General features: G+C 39.3%; 1 protein-coding gene and 1 pseudogene across 1 annotated transcript; both read right to left on the reverse strand.

Moving 5' to 3' along the window:
* Positions 1–3,712: 3,712 nt before the first annotated feature.
* LOC107521274 (olfactory receptor 6C2-like) lies at positions 3,713–5,209 on the reverse strand. Its single transcript, XM_016165821.2, is given in 3 exon segments — positions 3,713–4,431; positions 4,433–4,563; positions 4,566–5,209. Coding segments are annotated over 3 exon segments (927 nt in total). The 5' UTR covers positions 5,119–5,209; the 3' UTR covers positions 3,713–4,188.
* A 7,987-nt stretch (positions 5,210–13,196) lies between these two features.
* Positions 13,197–16,259, reverse strand: LOC118613737 (annotated as a pseudogene).
* Positions 16,260–18,385: the final 2,126 nt, after the last annotated feature.

Consider the following 18,385-nt stretch of genomic DNA (forward strand, 5'->3'; position numbering starts at 1 on the left):
ATCTATCTACCATCTATTTATATTGAGGCATAATTGACACACAACATTACATTAGTTTCAGGTGTACAACATAATGATTTGATATTTGTATATTTTGTGAAATTATCACCACAATAAGTCCAGTTAATATTTGTCACCATATATAGTTACAGAATTTTTTCCCCTTGTGATGAAAACCTTTAAAATCTACTCTCTAAGCGACTTTCAAATATGCAATACAGTATTATTAACTATAGTTGACATGCTGCACATTATATCCCCAGGACTTATTTTTTAACTGGAAGTTTTTACTTTTGACCACCTTCACCTATTTCACCCAACCTCTACTCTTTACCTCTAACAATTACCAATCCGTTCTCTGTACCTATACTTTTTTTTTTTTTTTAAAGATGCCTCATATAAGTGAGAGCATATAATTTTTATCTTTCTCTGTCTGGCTTATTTCACTTATAATGCCCTCAAGCTCCATTAATGCTGTCACAAATGGTAAGATTTCATTTCTTTTTATTTCTGAATAATATTCCATATATATTACATTTTTAATCCATTCATCTGTTGATGGATACTTAGGTTGTTTCCATATCTTGGCTATTATAATAAAGAATGCTGTAATAAACATGGAGGTATAGATATATTTTTGAGTTAACATTTTTGTTTTCTTCAAACAAATACTAGAAATGGAATTGCTGGATTATATAGTAGTTCTATTATTAATTTTTTGAGGAACCTTCAATACTATTTTCCATAGTGGCTGCATCTAATTTTCTCACTTCAGACTACCTAACAACAGAATTCTCTAGAATCTGTATAAATTTCAATAAAACAGTCACTCCCATTAGTGTCTCTATACTCCCTCTCCAGACCCCTTCACTGAAGAGGGTTCAGCAGCCTCTACTTATTCCTTCTAGAGTCCCTGGATCATCTGTGGTGACCATAAATTGTGCATGGGCTTCTGCTGTAAGAAACTATCTTCCTTGACTGCACTCTACACACCATCAGGCTCTACTGTGGATTAGAATGGTCTCTGATTTTCAGCACAAGCTGAGCATGTTTTCATAAGTTGTTACACAAAATGTTGAAGCCATTTAGATTTTCAGAGTTCTAATTGGTAGTGACCAAGGTCCTTGGAACTTCAGATTTTGCCCCTATTGCAGCATGCCAGACCATCCTCTAGTACATCGACTCTTAGGTTTACTTGCTGCTGCTTCCAGCTCGGAAACTCTGTTCACTATTCTTCATCTCCCCAATCTCCAAAACCTCACGACAAGCCAATACTCCTGGTTCTAATTCTCAGCTTCTACTGACCACACACTGGTTATGCTTCATTGATTTGCTACTTTATAGTGGTATGCTGCTCCTATCTTCATTTCTTTGCTGTGGGTCTGAAATCCACCTCCCTCTGTGCACTCTCCACTGTGGTCCAGGGGAATAAAACCTGCCTTTTGGGGAACCCCAACTTTCTGCAGTGGTGGCCCTCCATAGCAACTATAGCAGAAAGAAGTTCTGACATTTTTAAGATGTAAATTCTCCCCAATTTGATCTATAAATTTAAAGCAACTCTGTCAAAATCTTAGCAGGATTTTTTGTAGATATTGACAAAACGATATATTGATATGTATATGGAAAGGCAAATGGATATGGAAAGGCAAATGGATATGGAAAGGTAAAGAAACTTGCATAGTCTAAACAATTTTGAAAAGAATAACAAAATCTTAGCATTCATAATATCTAATATCTAGTGTGATGCAAGATAGACCTTTTTTTTTTTTTTTTTTGCGTGTGTGGATGTGGTCAGTTCGGTTCTGCATTGCTGTTCAGTGGACCATGGTCATACACTGAATTTTTGATGCTAATCATTTTGACCTCCTGAAGCATAGATCTTGTTTTTTATGTTGAATAATCCATTTGCTGAATCATTCAGCCATGATATATGCTACACAACTTTTAAGATCCTGGAGATTACATATTAGGTAATATAAGGCAGACAAACTCTAAGGCAAGAATAATTATTAAAGTTTTCAAGACACTTAGTTGTCATAATCCTAGATTTCCAAATCTGATCTCCAAGAGTATGTCATAATCTGTTTGGATATACTTTAGAAAATAATGTGTTTTAAAATATGGTTATGAATTGTTCAACCTTGCTAATATAATTTACCGATGTACAGCAGGATGTGTTTACTATGGTAATACGTTGATTGACTGAAGTAAATTTAAGGTTATTTTGCTCCCATAGCTGAGATAGTTTGTCCTTATATCTAAGTAAAACAGATTGTGAAGAACTACATGAGCCATATTTGTCAAATATTCCATTGATATTGGCACCATCATTGGAGCTGATTATAATTTAGTGGGATTAATTACCTGGCACTAGATTATAAGCATAAGATTCCCAGGTCTTATTTTTCTCAAAGATTTTCATTTTCAAGAATGACATGAAAGCAGTAGAGCTAGTTGACAGTAAAGTCCATGCAGGTGGGGCCAATGGGTATTTTCATGGACTAATGTCTGGAGGAGTTTATCCATGGCCTTGGGAAGACCACGGAATCTATGTACTACTGGGTTGGGAGAAAGGTAAGAATGGCTGAAGCTTTCTTCAGCTCAATAGAAGAGGTGTATGGAGTAATATTTAACTCGACTGGAAATATATTTGGTAATGAAAAGTAGAGACAGTCCTTGACTTCATGGAGCTTAGTGTTCAGCAAAGAGAGAAATATTAATAAAATAATCATAGGAAAAATATTTCATATGACAAGGGGATTATTTATTTTCAAAGTTAGTTGAAAAAGCGATACTAAGAAAAATCATTATCTGCAGCCACACCTTTACTCCCATCTACCTTCAAAAAACTAAATGTGTCCTTTCATTGCTCTTTTAGCTTGATAATCTGACTTATTAGTCAAGAGCTGCTTAGTCCACAGTTTAGAATTCCTACAGGTCTTTCCTTCCCATTCTGTTTTTAAAGGCATATTCTACACCCAGTGATTTCCAGTGGACAGAGTGTGAATGGGTTTGGGAGAATGAAGATTCATTTCACCTCATGTAATTTTGAGCTGAAGAAAAGGCTTATTTATTCCTTACCTCTGGCACCAGTAATATTGAGACTGCTGATCTATTATGGTCCAATTTTTTAGTGTTGTAAATCAGCTTCAAATATATCCCCAAATATCACTGAAATTTCTTACCTGTTTTCTAGTGCTTCCCTACTCCTCCACCTTGCTACTCAGTTTAGCACCTCCTGAGATCTGGAAAGGATGAAGTAGTTAAAGGATTTGTCTGAGTAGGTGGTAGGAACTGTCAGAGTACAACTTGTACTTACTTTCTGACTTCTGGTACAGTATATATCTTCTTAGAGCAGCAGGTAAACAATAGAAAATTATGATGAAAGAAGAGTTAGTGGGTAAGAGGGGCTAAGTTGAAAAGGCAAAAACTGAGCACTTAAAAATTATTCTTTATTCATTGGTTAATTTTGAAAGCCTGTGGGATTGAGATTGAATTTTTTTTTTGTACTTAGAAAAATTATTATAGTAGAAAACTGGGATAACAGAACAGAATGAAAGTACAAGCTGTCATATTTCACCTGTCCCATTAGCCCCTTTAAGCTTGTTAATCTGACATTCCCCAAAAAAGAAACAAATGCACACAGACATACACAGATATGCACAAAATGATAAGAATATGAAATTTTATTTAGAAAGAATTTTGGCTTTTATAAAAAGAAGTTGTAAAACTTTTAAGCAAATGGAATTAGAAGAAAATTTTAGTCTACATTTTTATCTCCTGGGAAAGTGGGAGAGACAGTTTTATCAAACAAGGCAATAATAGGGTCATTTCTGTATACATAGATCATTGTCACTGATGTTATTGGGAAATCTGAGACTAGATCAGGACATGTCGGTCAGTATAAGAGGGGTAGCTGAGCACCAATATGATAGTAAATTAATGCTGTCAACATTTCTTGATTCCATGAGTAATAATGAATGTATTTTTATAAATGTTTACTACAAATTTATTCCCATGTCTTTCTGGGGATAGAGCTAAAAAATTAATACATGTTTCAATAGTGGGCACTAACTGTAAGAGACTGGGTTTGTGATATATAAAACCATGACTAATATATAATTAGGTAAAAATAAAATTGAGATGGGTGATTCTTTTATAATTTGTCATTTTGTACTCTGTAGTCCTTTAGTTCTTTAAGACAGATGCAACCCTTTTGAGCATGCCTTTGAAAGCTTGTACCACTTGCTTGTTCCTCGGAGTATAAATGAAAGGATTCATTACTGGAACCACTGAGGTGGTAAGCACTGACACAACCTTATTAATAGCTACCCCTTCTTTTGCAGATGGTTTAATGTAGATGAAGATACAACTTCCATACGTGATGGAAACCACAATTATATGGGAACAACATGTAGAAGAAGCCTTTTTTTATCTGCTGGACAGAAGGGAATATGAGAACAGTTCTTATGATGTAAGTGTAAGACATAATTACACATTCCAAGATGAACAGGAGTGTCGATACAGCGAGGACCACGACAAGTCGCTCTATAAACCCTATATAATCTTTAGGATGGGAGCAGCATCACATCCAAAGTGATTTATGATATTAGAGTCACAAAACTTGAGCTCAAAGCCCATGCTAAATGATGGGATGACAATGATTAGAGCAATCAAATAAGAGCCAATAAGGAACTTGAAGCAGACTCTGTTGTTCATGATGGTTGTGTCATGCAGAGGTTTGCAGATGGCCATGTAATGGTTATAGGACATGGCCGTCAGGAGGAAAAACTCAGTTACACCAAGGACAACAACAAAAAATAATTGAGTGGCACATGCATTGTAAGTACCAGTGTTGTCCCCTGATGCCATCGTGTAGAGGAATCTGGGAATGCAGACTATTGTGAATAAGACTTCCAAGATGGAGAAATTCTTGAGGAAAAAGTACATGGGTGTATTAAGATGAGAATCCACCAAGGTGAGAGTGATGATGATCAGATTCCCAGCAATGCTCAACAAGTAGGTTAGAAACAAAAAGATAAAAAGCAGAATCTGTAGATTTGGGTCATCTGTCAGTCCCATCAGGATGAATGTTGTTATTGCTGTATAATTTTTCATCACTGATTCCTGACTATGGCCTCGTCTGTATGTAAAAATAAAAGAGAGACATTGGTGAGAAGTATGGGGGAAGATGGTGGACTAGGTAAAAGCAGAGTTCGTCTCCTCCCAGGACTGAATTGAAATTACAACCAAATTATAAAATAATCAATGTGGAGAATTAACTGAAGTTTAGCTACATCTTATAATATAAAGGAGCCACATTGAAGTTGCTAGGAGGATCCTGAATTGGGCTGGACCCACACCTACAGGTGGTGGAGAATCATCAGGAGGGAGAATGAGGCTGCAGAGGCTCTCCTGCAGGAGAGGGGAGTCCTGGTCTCATCTGAAGCCTCTTCAACACAGGGTCCCAGCCCAAAGAAGAGGAGATTCTAATAACACTGTAGAAACTAGAGGGGATTCCAGCCACCTGGGTGAGACAGAAGGCGACTGAGGCCCTAGATATCCTTCTGAAGAACTCGTGCAAAGATATTCTGACCTGCGGACACTCACCTGGGACACTGGCAGTGGGTCTAAGGCTTGTGCAGGATTCATTCTGAAAAAGTCTCCATTATTAAGTCAGAAAGAGGGCTGGAAAGGCAGTCACCGTTGTGCTTTAGTCTGGTCCCCCTACAGGGTAACCTACAGACCACATCCAGCTTGATTGTGCATACCTCTCCCACAAAGCCATTAGGAAGTGTTGATCTTAGCCCACCATGCCTAACTTGCAGACTGCCATGGGCAGTTGTTCCTGGTTAGATACCAAGCCCAGATCTGAGTGATTCAGAGTGAAGTATTCACAGTGGGGGCGGCCATTGTTGTGAGCAGCGTTTCTAATCCCAGCAATAGCAGCCACTGCTGTGAGCCCCATTTCAGAGATAAGATCAGGCAGATCGCTGCTGCCAACATGAGCTTGGGCAGATTTCGGGGACCTGTGGGCCAGTCCCAGACAGCAGCTGGTCGTGCTGCGATCTGGGTCATCTGTGGGAACTTACAACAGTTACCAAATTTGCAGCAAGATTGAGGCTATTTTGATCTGACTGTCATTGTCTCTCTGAGATCCTGTCCCACCCAACCTGCAGACTGTTCAGGGCAGGTGTTATTGGCTTGCTGCTAAGCTCAGCTCCGAGTGATTCAGGACCAAGTATTCACAGTGGGGTGGCCATCATTGTGAGTGGCCTTTTCAATCCAAGCAAAAGCAGCCAGCTCTGTAAGCCACATTTCCATTCCCAGTGGGTGACCAGTGCTGTGAGCCGCATTTTGTCTATAGGGTTAGGCAGATCACTGCTGCCAGCACGAACTTGGGTAAATATTGGGGACTTGTGGGCCATTCTCAAACAGCAGCTGGTCTTGCTGTGATCTGGGTCTTCTGTGGGAACTCACAATAGTTACCAAATTTGCAGCAAGACTGAGGCTGTATTGATCTCACTGCTATTATCTCAATGAGACCTAGCCCCACCCTACCCACAAATTGCCCCAGGTGGCCCACTGACAGTGAACTGACATAGCCCTGCCCTTCCCCTCCCCTGATCGCCTAATCTACACAGGCAACAAACTTTGGCTGGCACAGGGTGGTCACTGCACAAAAATCAATGGCAGGCAGACCTTTGCTGCCTGCAAGAGTTGCAATATTGTGTCTGGAGAGCACAGGGATCTGTGGAATCACTCCTGAATGCAGCTGGTTTTACTGTGATCTGGGTCTACAGCGGGAATGCCCAGGCACAGAAGTTTCAGTAAAATTGAGGCTATTTTGGCCGAATGGACCTTGTCGCTCTGAGATCCCACTTCTTCCAAGCCACAAAGTGCCTGCAGCCCATCGACCAGCAGTCTCTTGTGCTCTGCTTGGCTCTGGGGTTGAACAGTTAGTGCAGGCAACAGTCCCTGGCTAGTGCAGTGAGTGCATTTCGAAGAAAACAGTCGTGGACAGACCACTGCTTCCTGTACAAGCTACAATATCTCTTAAGGGGATTGCAGGAGTTTGTATTAGCCTGACGGCCCTTAACTTCCTGAGTTCCTGCCCCATCCAGTACACAAAGTTCCCACCGCATGTTGATAGGCAGATGTCCCTGCTCTGGGGTAGCGCATTTAGGCCCAGGGTAGGCAGCAGTTGACCTTGCTACAAGTGGAAACTTGTACAGTGAACCACGGAGACAATGTGGGCATGTAAACTGACACTGTAGTGGTAGGGGGCAATTTACTCACTAGACCCAGGAGAATTCCAGGGTCTCTGCTCCACTCAACACACATATCACCCAAACGCTCATCCAGTTTCAGAGACCGACAGGCAGTATCAGGCCTTGAGGAGCACTGGTCCCTCTCATAAACTGCCATAGGTCAGGGCCAAGAGATAACCAAGACCTGCATACAGTGCTGTCTCTTCCACTTACCTGTAGATCCAGCATAGGAAACAACCATCAGCGGATCGCTTTGTAGTTCTCACCATGTAGCCCTGAGTGATCTAAAGCAGCGGCCGACCTTGGCCTATGGGGGAGCCCTTTCCAAGGGGCCACAAAACTAACGCATCTGGAAGCTGGCATCAGACTACACTGGAGCAACTCCTGAGTGGTTCCAGTAGTGATACACACAAAGGGTGGTTGCAACAAGTACACAAGCCTGCCAGGGAAGATCCTACTCAGTGGAGTCAGCCCCTACACAGCAACTCTTATCCTGAGAGTGCAGCCAATTCACACAATTGGCCTGAACGTTAATCCCACCCACTGATCTACTAACAACAATAGGTTTGGTGACAACCGAAGAGCACACACATTCCACACAAAGATCACCTCTAGAACTCCTGGAACAAGGGATTAGAGAGTGTGCCACTGTACCACACAGGACACCTTCCACATTAGGCCATCTGGTCAAGGCTGGGAGACAAAACAAATATTACTGACACATCAGAAAAAACACAGAGAGGCTAATAGAATGAGAAAACAAAGAAACGTGACACAAGTGAAACAAGAGAAAACTCCAGAAAATAAGCTAAATGAGATGGAGGTAAGCAACCTACCAGAGTTCAAAATAATGGTTATAAGGATGCTTGACGAACTTATGAGGAGAATGGATGAGCACAGTGAGAACCTCAAAAGCATATAAAAGGACATAGAAACCATAAAAATGAACCAGACAGAAATGAAGAATATGATAATGGAAATGAAGAATACACTAAAAGGATCAACAGTAGATTGGATGAAGCAGAAGATTGAATCGGTGAATTGGGAGACAAGGTAGCTGAATACACTCAATTAGAACAACAAAAAGAAAAAAGGATTAAAAAAAATGAGAATAGTTTAAGATACCTTGCAAAAATATCCGAATCATAGGAGAACCTGAAGAGGAAGAAAAAGAGCAAGGGAATGAGGCTCTATTTGAAGAAATAAGGACAGAAAACTTCCCTAATCTGGCAAAGGAATTAGACATACAAGTTCAGGAAGCACAAAGAGTTCCAACAAGAGGAATTCAAACAGACCTACACCAAGACACATCGTACTTAAAATGCCAGAGGTCAAAGACAAAGAGAATCTTCAAAGCAGCAAGAGAAAGGAAGCTGGTTAATTACAAGGGTACCCCTATAAGAATGTCTGCTGACTTTTCAATGGAAACTTTGCAGGCCAGAAGGGAATGGCAAGAAATATTTAAAGTTACTAAAAACAAGAATTTGCAACCATGGATACTCTACCCAGCATGGCTTTTGGTTAAAATGGAAGGTGAGATAAAGAACTTCCAAGACAGAAAAATTTCCTGACAGAATTCATCACCAACAAGCCAGCATTACAAGAAATGTTAAAGGGTCTTCTGTAAAAAGAGAAAGAGTAAAAAAGGAAACGAATAATAAAATGACAGTAACAGTGTACCTATCAGTAATCACTTTAAATGTAAACAGAATAAATGCTCCAATCAGAAGACATAGGGTAACTGAATGGATAAGAAAATGAGACCCACTTCAGATCAAATGACACTCAGACTGAAAGTAAAGGGATAGAAAAGATATTTCACGCAAACAGAAATGAAAAAAAAATCCGGGGTAGCAATACTTATATCAGATAAAATAGACTTTAAAATAAAGGCTATAATAAGAGATAAAAAAGGGCATTGCATAATAATAAAGGGATTGATAAATCAAGAGGACCTAACCCTAGTAAATATATATGCACCCAACATAGGAGCACCTACATACGTAAAGCAATTATTGACCAACATAAATGAAGAGATCAATAGTAGTACATTCATAATAAGAGACTTTAATACCCCACTGACACCAATTGACAGATCTTCCAGTCAAAGAATCAACAAAGAAGCCATGGGCCTAAAGATACTCTAGAACAGATGAATTTAATAGATATTTTCAGAGCATTTTACCCCAAAGCAGCAAAATATACATTCTTCTCAGGTGCACATGGAACATTTTCAAGGATAGACCACATGTTAGGAAACAAATCAAGTCTCAGTAAATTTAAGAAGATTAAAATCATATTGATAGTCTTCTCTGATCACAATGATATGAAACTAGAAAACGATTACAAGGAAAAAACTGGAAGACACACAAACACATGGAGGCTAAATAACATGCTACTAAACAATGAATGGGTTATTAATGAGATCAAGGAAGAAATCAAAAAGATACCTAGAGACAAATAAAAATGAAAACACAACTACTCAAAATTTATGGGCCACAGTGAAAGCAATCCTAAGAGGGACATTCATAGCAATACAGGCCTACCTCAAGAAACAAGATAAAGCTCAAATGAACAATCTAACTTTACACTTAAAAAAACTAGAAAAAGAACAGCAAACAAAGCCCAAAGTGAACAGAAGGAAGGAAATAATTATTATTAATCTTTAGAGTGACTATAGGCTAATATCTCTTATGAACATTCATGTAAAAATCTTCAACAAAATATTAGCAAACTGAATTAAGCAATATATTAAAAATATTTTATACCATGATCAAGTTGGATTTATCCCTGGGATGTAAGGTTGGTTCAATATCCACAAATCAGTTAATGTGATACGCCATGTTAACAAATCGAAAGATAAAAACCATATGATCATATTGATAGATGTAGAAAAAGTGTTCGACAAAATCCAGTATCCATTTATGATAAAAATTCTCAGCAAAGTGGGAATAGAGGGAACATACTTCAACATAATAAAAGCCACATACGAAAAACCTACAGCTAACATCATACTCAATGGGGAAAGGCTAAAAATATTTTCCTTAAGATCAGGAACAAGATAAGGATGCCCACTTTCACCATTCCTTTTCAACGTTGTATTGGAAGTCTTAGCCACAGCAATAAGACAGGAAAGAGAAATAAAATTGGAAAGGAAGAAGTAAAACTCTCATTATTTGCCAGTGCCATGATACTATATAGAGAGAACCCTAAAGATTCTGTCAAAAAACTGTTAGAACTGATCAATGAATTCAGTAAAGTAGCAGGTTACAAAATAAATATTCAGAAGTCAGTGGCATTTTTATACACTGGTGATGAACTTTCAGAAAAAGAAATTAAGAAAATAATCCCATTTACGATTGCATCGAAAACTATAAAATACCTGGAAATCAAATTAACCAAGAAGGTAGAAGACCTGTTTTCAGAAAATTATGTCATTGAAAAAAAAATTGAAGAAGATACAAATAAATGGAAGCATATAGCCTGTTCATGGGTAGGAAGAATCAACATTATTAAAATGGCTATCCTACCCAAAGCAATCTATAGATTTAATGCAATCCCTATCAAAATATCAATGACATTTTTCAGAGAGTTAGAACAAACAATCCTAAAGTTTATATGGAGCCTTCAAAAATCCCCAATAGCCAGCACAATCTTGTGAAAAAGAACGAAGTTGGAGGCATTACACTACCTGATATCAAACTATACTACAAGGTTACATTAATCAAAACAGCATGGTACTGGCATAAAAACAGATACATTGATCAATGGAACAGAAATAAATTTATGCTTATATGCTCACTTGATATATGACAAAGGAGGTAAGAATATACAATGGGGTAAAGACAGTCTCTTCAATAAATGGTGTTGGGAAAATTGGACAGATACATACAAAAAAAAAAAAAAGAAGCTGGACCTTCTTACACTGTATACAAGAATAGACTCAAAATGGATTAAAGATTTAAATATAAGACCCGAAACCAAAAAACTTTTAAAAGAAAACATAGGCAGTAAACTCTCTGATATTACTAACGGGAATTTCTTTCAGTCGGGCAAGGGAAACAAAAGGAAAAATAAATGAGACTACATCAAACTAAAAAGTTTTTGTACACCAAAGGAAATCATCAACAAAACAAGACAACCAACTGTTTGGGATAAGATATTCGCTAATGATACACTTGATAAAGGGATTAATATCCAAAATGTATAAAGAACTTACACAATTCAACAACAAAAAAACAAACAATCTAATTAAAAAATAGGCAGAAGACCTGAACAGATACTTCCCCAAAGAGGAAATACAGATGGCTAACAGACATATGAAAAGATGCTCAAGGTGCAAATTAAAACCACCATGAGATATCACCTCGCACCTGTCAGAATGGCTATTATGAATAAATAAAAAAAACAGCAAGTGCTGGCGAGGATGCGGAGAAAAGGGAACCCATATACATTGTTGGTGGGAATGCAAATTGGTGCAGCCACTATGGAAAACAATATGGAGGTTCCTCAAAAAATTAAAAATGTGTATACTTTTTGACTTAGCAATTGCATTTCTGGGTATTTATCCAAAGAAAACCAAAACAATAATCATGAAGATCTATGCACTCCAATATTCATGGTAGCACAATTTACAATAGCCAAGATATGGAAGCAACCTAAAACCCATCAACAGATGATTGGATAAAGAAATTATGGTTCATATATACAATGAAATATTACTCAGCCATTAAAAAAATGAAATCCTACCATTTGTAACGACATGGATGGACCTAGAGGTTATTATACTGAGTGAACAAAGTCAGACAGAGAAAGACAGATACCATATGATTTCACTTACATGTGGTATCTGAGGAACAAAAAGAACAAAGTAATCAAAAACAGACTCACAAATATAGTGGACAATTTGGTGATGGACAGAGGGGAGGGGGGTTGGGCGGCTGGGAGAATGGGGTAAAGGATTAAAGAAGTACAAATTAATAGTTGATAGTTTGGTATGGGGAGCATGGAAGGCGGAATGCAGTTAGCATTAATATGATTGATGGCTAAGTGGAGGGCCAGGGAAGGGAGAGAGCAATTGGTGGGATTGTTTTATGAACATTATAGATGTCTAACCAATGTACTGCATACTTGAAACTAATTTAAATAAATAAATTAATTTAAAAAAATAAAGAGCAATTTGATCAGAGAAATGGATTGTCAGCATAAGTTGGGTGAAAATGTTAGCTAAGCCATGATTTTATTTTACCTGTTAATCGAGAGTGCTGTTGGAATGACAGTTAATCAATAATGCTACTGGACTCACACTGCTGAGCATTACACTGGATACCAGCCAGCAAATTTTTATTAAAGATTTTTATTACAGTATTGATGTAGTATTAATTAACAGTAGTATTAATGTAGTATTAACTAATAATAAAGTGATTGAGGAAAGAGCCCAGGGAAATGAAGCTATTTTACATTATCTGTGTTAACAGAAAAACACTATCGCAAAATATATATGCTTTGTAATGTCACATGACACTAATACCTCAAAATGAGCTTGTCATCTTGGCTCCATGTGAGGTAAACAGGTCTGACTATAGTTAATTGTATAAAGTTAAAACTTTTCTTCTCTGCTGGAACCAGCTGGCCAAAGTCAAACAGCACCCGAGAGGGGGAGTGAAGATTAAGGAAAAAACAGAGAGAAGAGAGAGAGTCAGGAGGGCCCCCAGCCAATACCGAGCAGCCCCCAGTTTATTTAGCACAGCATATTTATACCCTACAGAGTGTGTAAGCAGCAAAAAGTATACAATCACTGAAACCTTGTAGCTATCTTAACATGCTCTTTCCCATGGTCAAAGAACCTTCAGTTTCTCTACCCCAAGCCAGGTGCACCTCCCTCCACCCCCCCCCCCCCCCCCCCCCCCCCCGCCCAGTAAGCAGACTACACAGCTTGCCAACTCTGCGAAACTCCCAGCTTTACTGGCAGTGTCCGACTGCCTTGAAATGGCTCCCAACATCGCCCCCTTTATTTTATAAATGCCATAGCCTTCTCAGCTATGGTGCAGATAGACTGTGCCTGTCTTAGGCAACCCTCCACAGGCCTGAGCCTTACCCATCGTCGGCATATGAATCTCTAGCATTCATGCCCTGTCTTAGGTTGGTCCCAGCCCTGGAGGATTCTTACCCGTCTTTGACTACCAGCCTCTGCAAATGGGAGATGCAACATATAACTGGCTCAAACCTGAGCCTGGTGCCTTATGCCATGCATTTCTGCACGAATCTTTATGCCAAACACCCTTGAGATGTGAATGAACTCTGTCCCATGCCTGTTGGCTTTCATTATAGATTTTTTGGAGTGACACAAATCCATTTGTAATCTGCATGACACTTTAACTGAGATCTTACCTTTAAACTTAGAATTTCATCCCCCATATATAGAACCATGTCATATAGTGCATCCAACTTCTGTTCTAGTTTATCAGTATTTTCCTGAGTCCCTAAAGCCATGGTAACATTCTTAGACAATTAACAAAATGAGCAGTTTGAGTCAAAGTAACAATGGCAGTAGCAGCCGTTGTTATAAGAGATACAACAGCAAGGATTCCAGCCTAGAAGCATTCAGGCAGCCAGGCATAGTCCCATTTTTGATAAAACAACTTGGTAATCCAATCCCAAAGCCTGTATAATTAAATCTTTGTTCAGTCTGTATTTGCATCATTCCCATCGATGGTTGATCCAACAGGCACGTGTCATTTACTCTCAGCATGATTTCTGGGTCTTCCCAAATGGACGTGTGCAAAATTGGTGGATCAGGTACATAGGCTCAATACAGTTCTCCTTCAACCAGAGGGCCCAGCATCATCACCATCATCAGGAGTAATCTCTGGAGGGGTAGAGGTCCCCTCGAACTGGACCAATCTTTCTGGCAGCCACGGGGCATTTTCAGCATCCTGCGCATATGTAGTCTGAGTTTTTGGATGCCAGGAACGCTCTGCAGCGGAGAGTCCTTGAGCATCCACAGTTAAAAAATTTAAAATAAAAAGAGCATGATTTAAACTGTTCTGTGGGGAGGCACGGTACAGCTCCCCCATTTCTTTTTGCTGAATTTTATTCAGCATCACTGAGAACACAGCGGCCCGAGTCTCTCTTAGTCTTTGGTTTCTTGAGAGTCTCTTCCAGACCAAACAAAGAAAAACAAGCAACAAACGAATCACAATCCAAGAAATGATAAATGAGTTCAATAACCCATAACCCATGAATTTGTGAAATAGGATGTAAGTCTTCAATACTATTGACCATGCTTTGTAGCACTGCGATCCTCTGTAATTTAGGAAGTTGTTTTTGAAGTGTTAGCAATGTGAGTTTGCAAATCTGCAATTAAACCTGAAGCATTACCATACCCCAAAATATGCTGTTTTACTTTATCTCATTCAAACATACTTTCATTATACAATACAGGAGTTACACAAAAAGAAGTAGTATTCCAATCACATTTAAGTTGCACACGTTACTGCAAACTAACAATTTGATCTCCTAACAATATAACTGCTTGCTGTAAATCTGCTACTTGACTTTGCAATACAGAGTCAATTTGTCTTTGAGAAGTCCATAACCGTTCAGCATCCCGATGCCAGGTTCTAACATAATCAGCAGTCTGTTCAGATTCATGCAGAGCCACTCTAGCCATGGTCACAGCAGCAGTAACAGCGATGATACCCATAACGGCAGTTATCAGCGCGCCAAGAAATCTTTTAGCTCTTCTTTTAACAGGGTCCATCAGCTGCTGCAATATCATAGTGGCAGGAGAGTCCTCCCAGGGTCGAGACAATCTAACCGGCATTCATACTCCAGTTCTAGCTCTAAGAATATATAAGCTTTCATATGACTTGTTAAAAGGAATAGAAGAGTTAATACAAGTGTAAAAAGAACAGTACTTACATGAAATATAACCTAAAGTTTTATTCCACCCCACTATGCCCCTCATAATGATACAGGGGAGCCGAGCACAGGCTCGAGCAAAGTGAGTAACATTTAAAATCCTTCCATACTTAACAAAAACAAGTGACCTACCCCAGCATTCTGTTCAGAAGTCTGCAAAATTGTCAACAATGCTTGAGCACCCTGCTGTAAACAGTGCTCTCCAGCTCCCATGCAAATTGGCATCCCTTCCGTTCCCACCATATAGTTCTCAATCACTCTCCTTTCTTCTTCAGGCCTGAGAAGCCCTCTAGCATCTAATTAGAATCATGAACATAAACTACCACTGAAGCATCTCCCCATTCCACTGCCTTATTTAAAGGAGGATTGGGCACATACGCCCAATATGAATAATTTCCTGTCTCAGCTTGTACCCCACTTACCTGTGCTGTAATCAGGGCTGTATTGCAAGGAATAGAGTAGTTGGAGTTATTTCCTGCCCCGACTCACTAACAACCTGCCGCTTCTCTCTGGTCCCGGAGCCTGACATTCTTGGCTGGGACCCAAAGCCTCTCTGTTCCTGTAGAGATATATGCAAAACCTTGGCCCCATTTCAGTACCTCAGCAGGCACGCAATGCCCTTTCAGATCCTTGTAGTATACTGGCAGCTGCAAAGGCTCACTGGTCTGTTGCACCTAATGCCGATGAGCCACTGTGCTGCCTTGTTCATCTTGATTTAAAAAATTTAAAGTATATAATGCTCTATTAAGCCTTTGTCTCAGGGTGTTCCATATTCCCCTTTTTTGTTTTATAAGTTTATCTTTCTTAGAAATGTTGCAGGAGACACCCCAAGGATGTCTTCTGTGAACTCTGGTTTCCTCGCATCGCTTGCGCAGAGAACACAAAACAGAACACAAAACAGACACTCAGACAAGGACAATTACTGGGGTGTAGGTGGGCCTAGAGAAATTTGCCACCTACCACTTAGACAAGACCAAAGACAATAAACAGACTTTGACAACAGGGCACAGGAGGCGGCGTCCGCAGCCTGGCCATGGTCCGGGAGATATGACTGTGTCCAGTCTCTCCATGGACCCCTGGTGATCGGTCAACAGAAACAGGAACAGAAAGGCACCTTTAAAAGCACTGAATTTTGTAATTTAGTCATTACTTTTCTCATCTCCAGTACAAAATTATGTTATTTTCACTGTTGACTCCATGCTAAAATGTCCTAAGTTTTAGACTATTTAACCAATAGTTTTGGTTAATAGTTTTAAATTTCAAGTTAGAGAAAACCTTTACCACACAATAATGAAACCTGAGCAATGTAAGTTTGTGACTACAAGAGTGTCCTTTAATAATACAGTATTCAAAATTCCTTTTCCACCAGCAGCGTTAGTTCCGAGGACACTTCAATGCTGTGGGCCCTTCTAAAATAGAGAACAAGTTAGTTAAAGCATATGTAAGGAACCGAGGGAAGGACGGAGCCAATTAATATTGCCTACTAATTTTTGAAAATCATTAAAAGTATTGAGAGCATCCTGTCTAATTCCTATTTTCTGAGGAGTAATTTTCTGTTGCCAAATTTTATATCCTAAATATTGATAAGGAACGGATCCTTGTATTTCCTTTGGAGCTATCTCGAGCCCATACTTTTCCAGAGCAGTTTTTCCAAATGAAAACATATTTTCTAATATTTCTTTCTTTTTATGCCTCAAAAGAATATTATCCATGTAGTGATACACAAGTCCCCGAGGGAATTTTTTCCTCACTTCTTGAAAAGGCATATTTACAGACGCTTGGCACATGGTAGGACTATTAAGCATGCCTTGGGGCAACACTTTCTATTGATATCGCTGAGTAGGCTGAGCATTATTTAAAATAGGAATAGTAAATGCAAACTTTCCTCTATCTTGAGGCTGTAAAGGAATAGTATAAAAACAATCTTTTAAATCTATAATCTTTAAAACCCAATTTTAGGGAGATTAATGTGGGGTTAGGGAGCCCAGTTTGCAAAGCTCCCATAGGCTGAATGACAGCATTGTTTCTTCTTAAATCTGTTAACATTCTCCATTTTCCTGACTTCTTGTTTATAACAAATACTGATGAATTCCATGAAGAGGAGGGTTCAATATGATTACTGGCCAATTATACTTCTACTAGTTGCTGTAACACTTCTAATTTTTCTTTTGTTAGAGGCCTGTTCCCTACCAGGGGGTTTTGTATACACAACTTTTCCTTCCTCCTTATTCTCTCTCCTGCAGTCTTTTCGAAAATGCCCTAATTTTCCACATTGTTAACATTTCATTCGAGAACTTTGAAACCCTTTCTGTAAAGCTCCTGCTAACAAAGTAGCTTGATATGTTAAAGAGCCAACATCGTGACAAGCTTTAATATATTCTTCTAAAGGTGCCCCTTGGGCTTTCAGGGGCCTTAAAACCCTTTGATACTCTGCATTTGCATTTTTATAAGCTAGAGATTCTAAGAGTAATTCTTGGACTTCAGGAAGATCCACCGCCCTGACAATGGCCATACATAGCCGAGATAAAAAATCAGTGTAACTCTCCCCGGGACTCTGCACAAACTAGCTTAGCTGGCGGAGCAGAGGGTTTAGCTTCACTTTCTTCCCAAGCCGCTGGGACATCCCCCGTACAGCCTGGCCCCTTCCCCTTTACTGTGGAGGAATCTAAGGGCTGTCCCCTTATCTTGTCCCTTTCATGCCTAGATCTAAGCTATCTCTAATTAAAGTTCAAAAACCAAAGGCATCTACAGGCACTTTGCCAGGTCGGTGAATATCATAATAATCTTGAAGCTTCTGTCCTACCTTTTTCCATGTTTCTAAATTCACTGTTGCCTCCTCAGGGAACCAAAGACAGATCATTTCTATAAAATCTAAGAAATTATACAGTTGTTGTTGCCCTTCTTTGGCTCCATGGGCACAGAGCATATTCTTAAGCATATGTACAAAAAGCAAGCGGCCGTTTCCATTTCCCATTTTTATTAAGTCGACTTTCCTTTTATTTCTTTGTATTTACAAACTCCCGATAATTACTCACCGCAACCCTTATTTTTCCGAGTGCTCACTTCACGCGGTGTCCTTCACTGTTGTCCCCCGTGCTCAGGTCCCTGTTTGGGCGGCGCCACTTGCCCGAGCTAGCCGGCTAAAGTAGAACAGCACCCGAGAGGGGGAGTGAGGATTAAGGAAAAACAGA

This window comes from Rousettus aegyptiacus, unplaced genomic scaffold, assembly GCF_014176215.1.
Source record: "Rousettus aegyptiacus isolate mRouAeg1 unplaced genomic scaffold, mRouAeg1.p scaffold_m13_p_2, whole genome shotgun sequence".
NCBI classification, from domain to species: domain Eukaryota; kingdom Metazoa; phylum Chordata; class Mammalia; order Chiroptera; family Pteropodidae; genus Rousettus; species Rousettus aegyptiacus.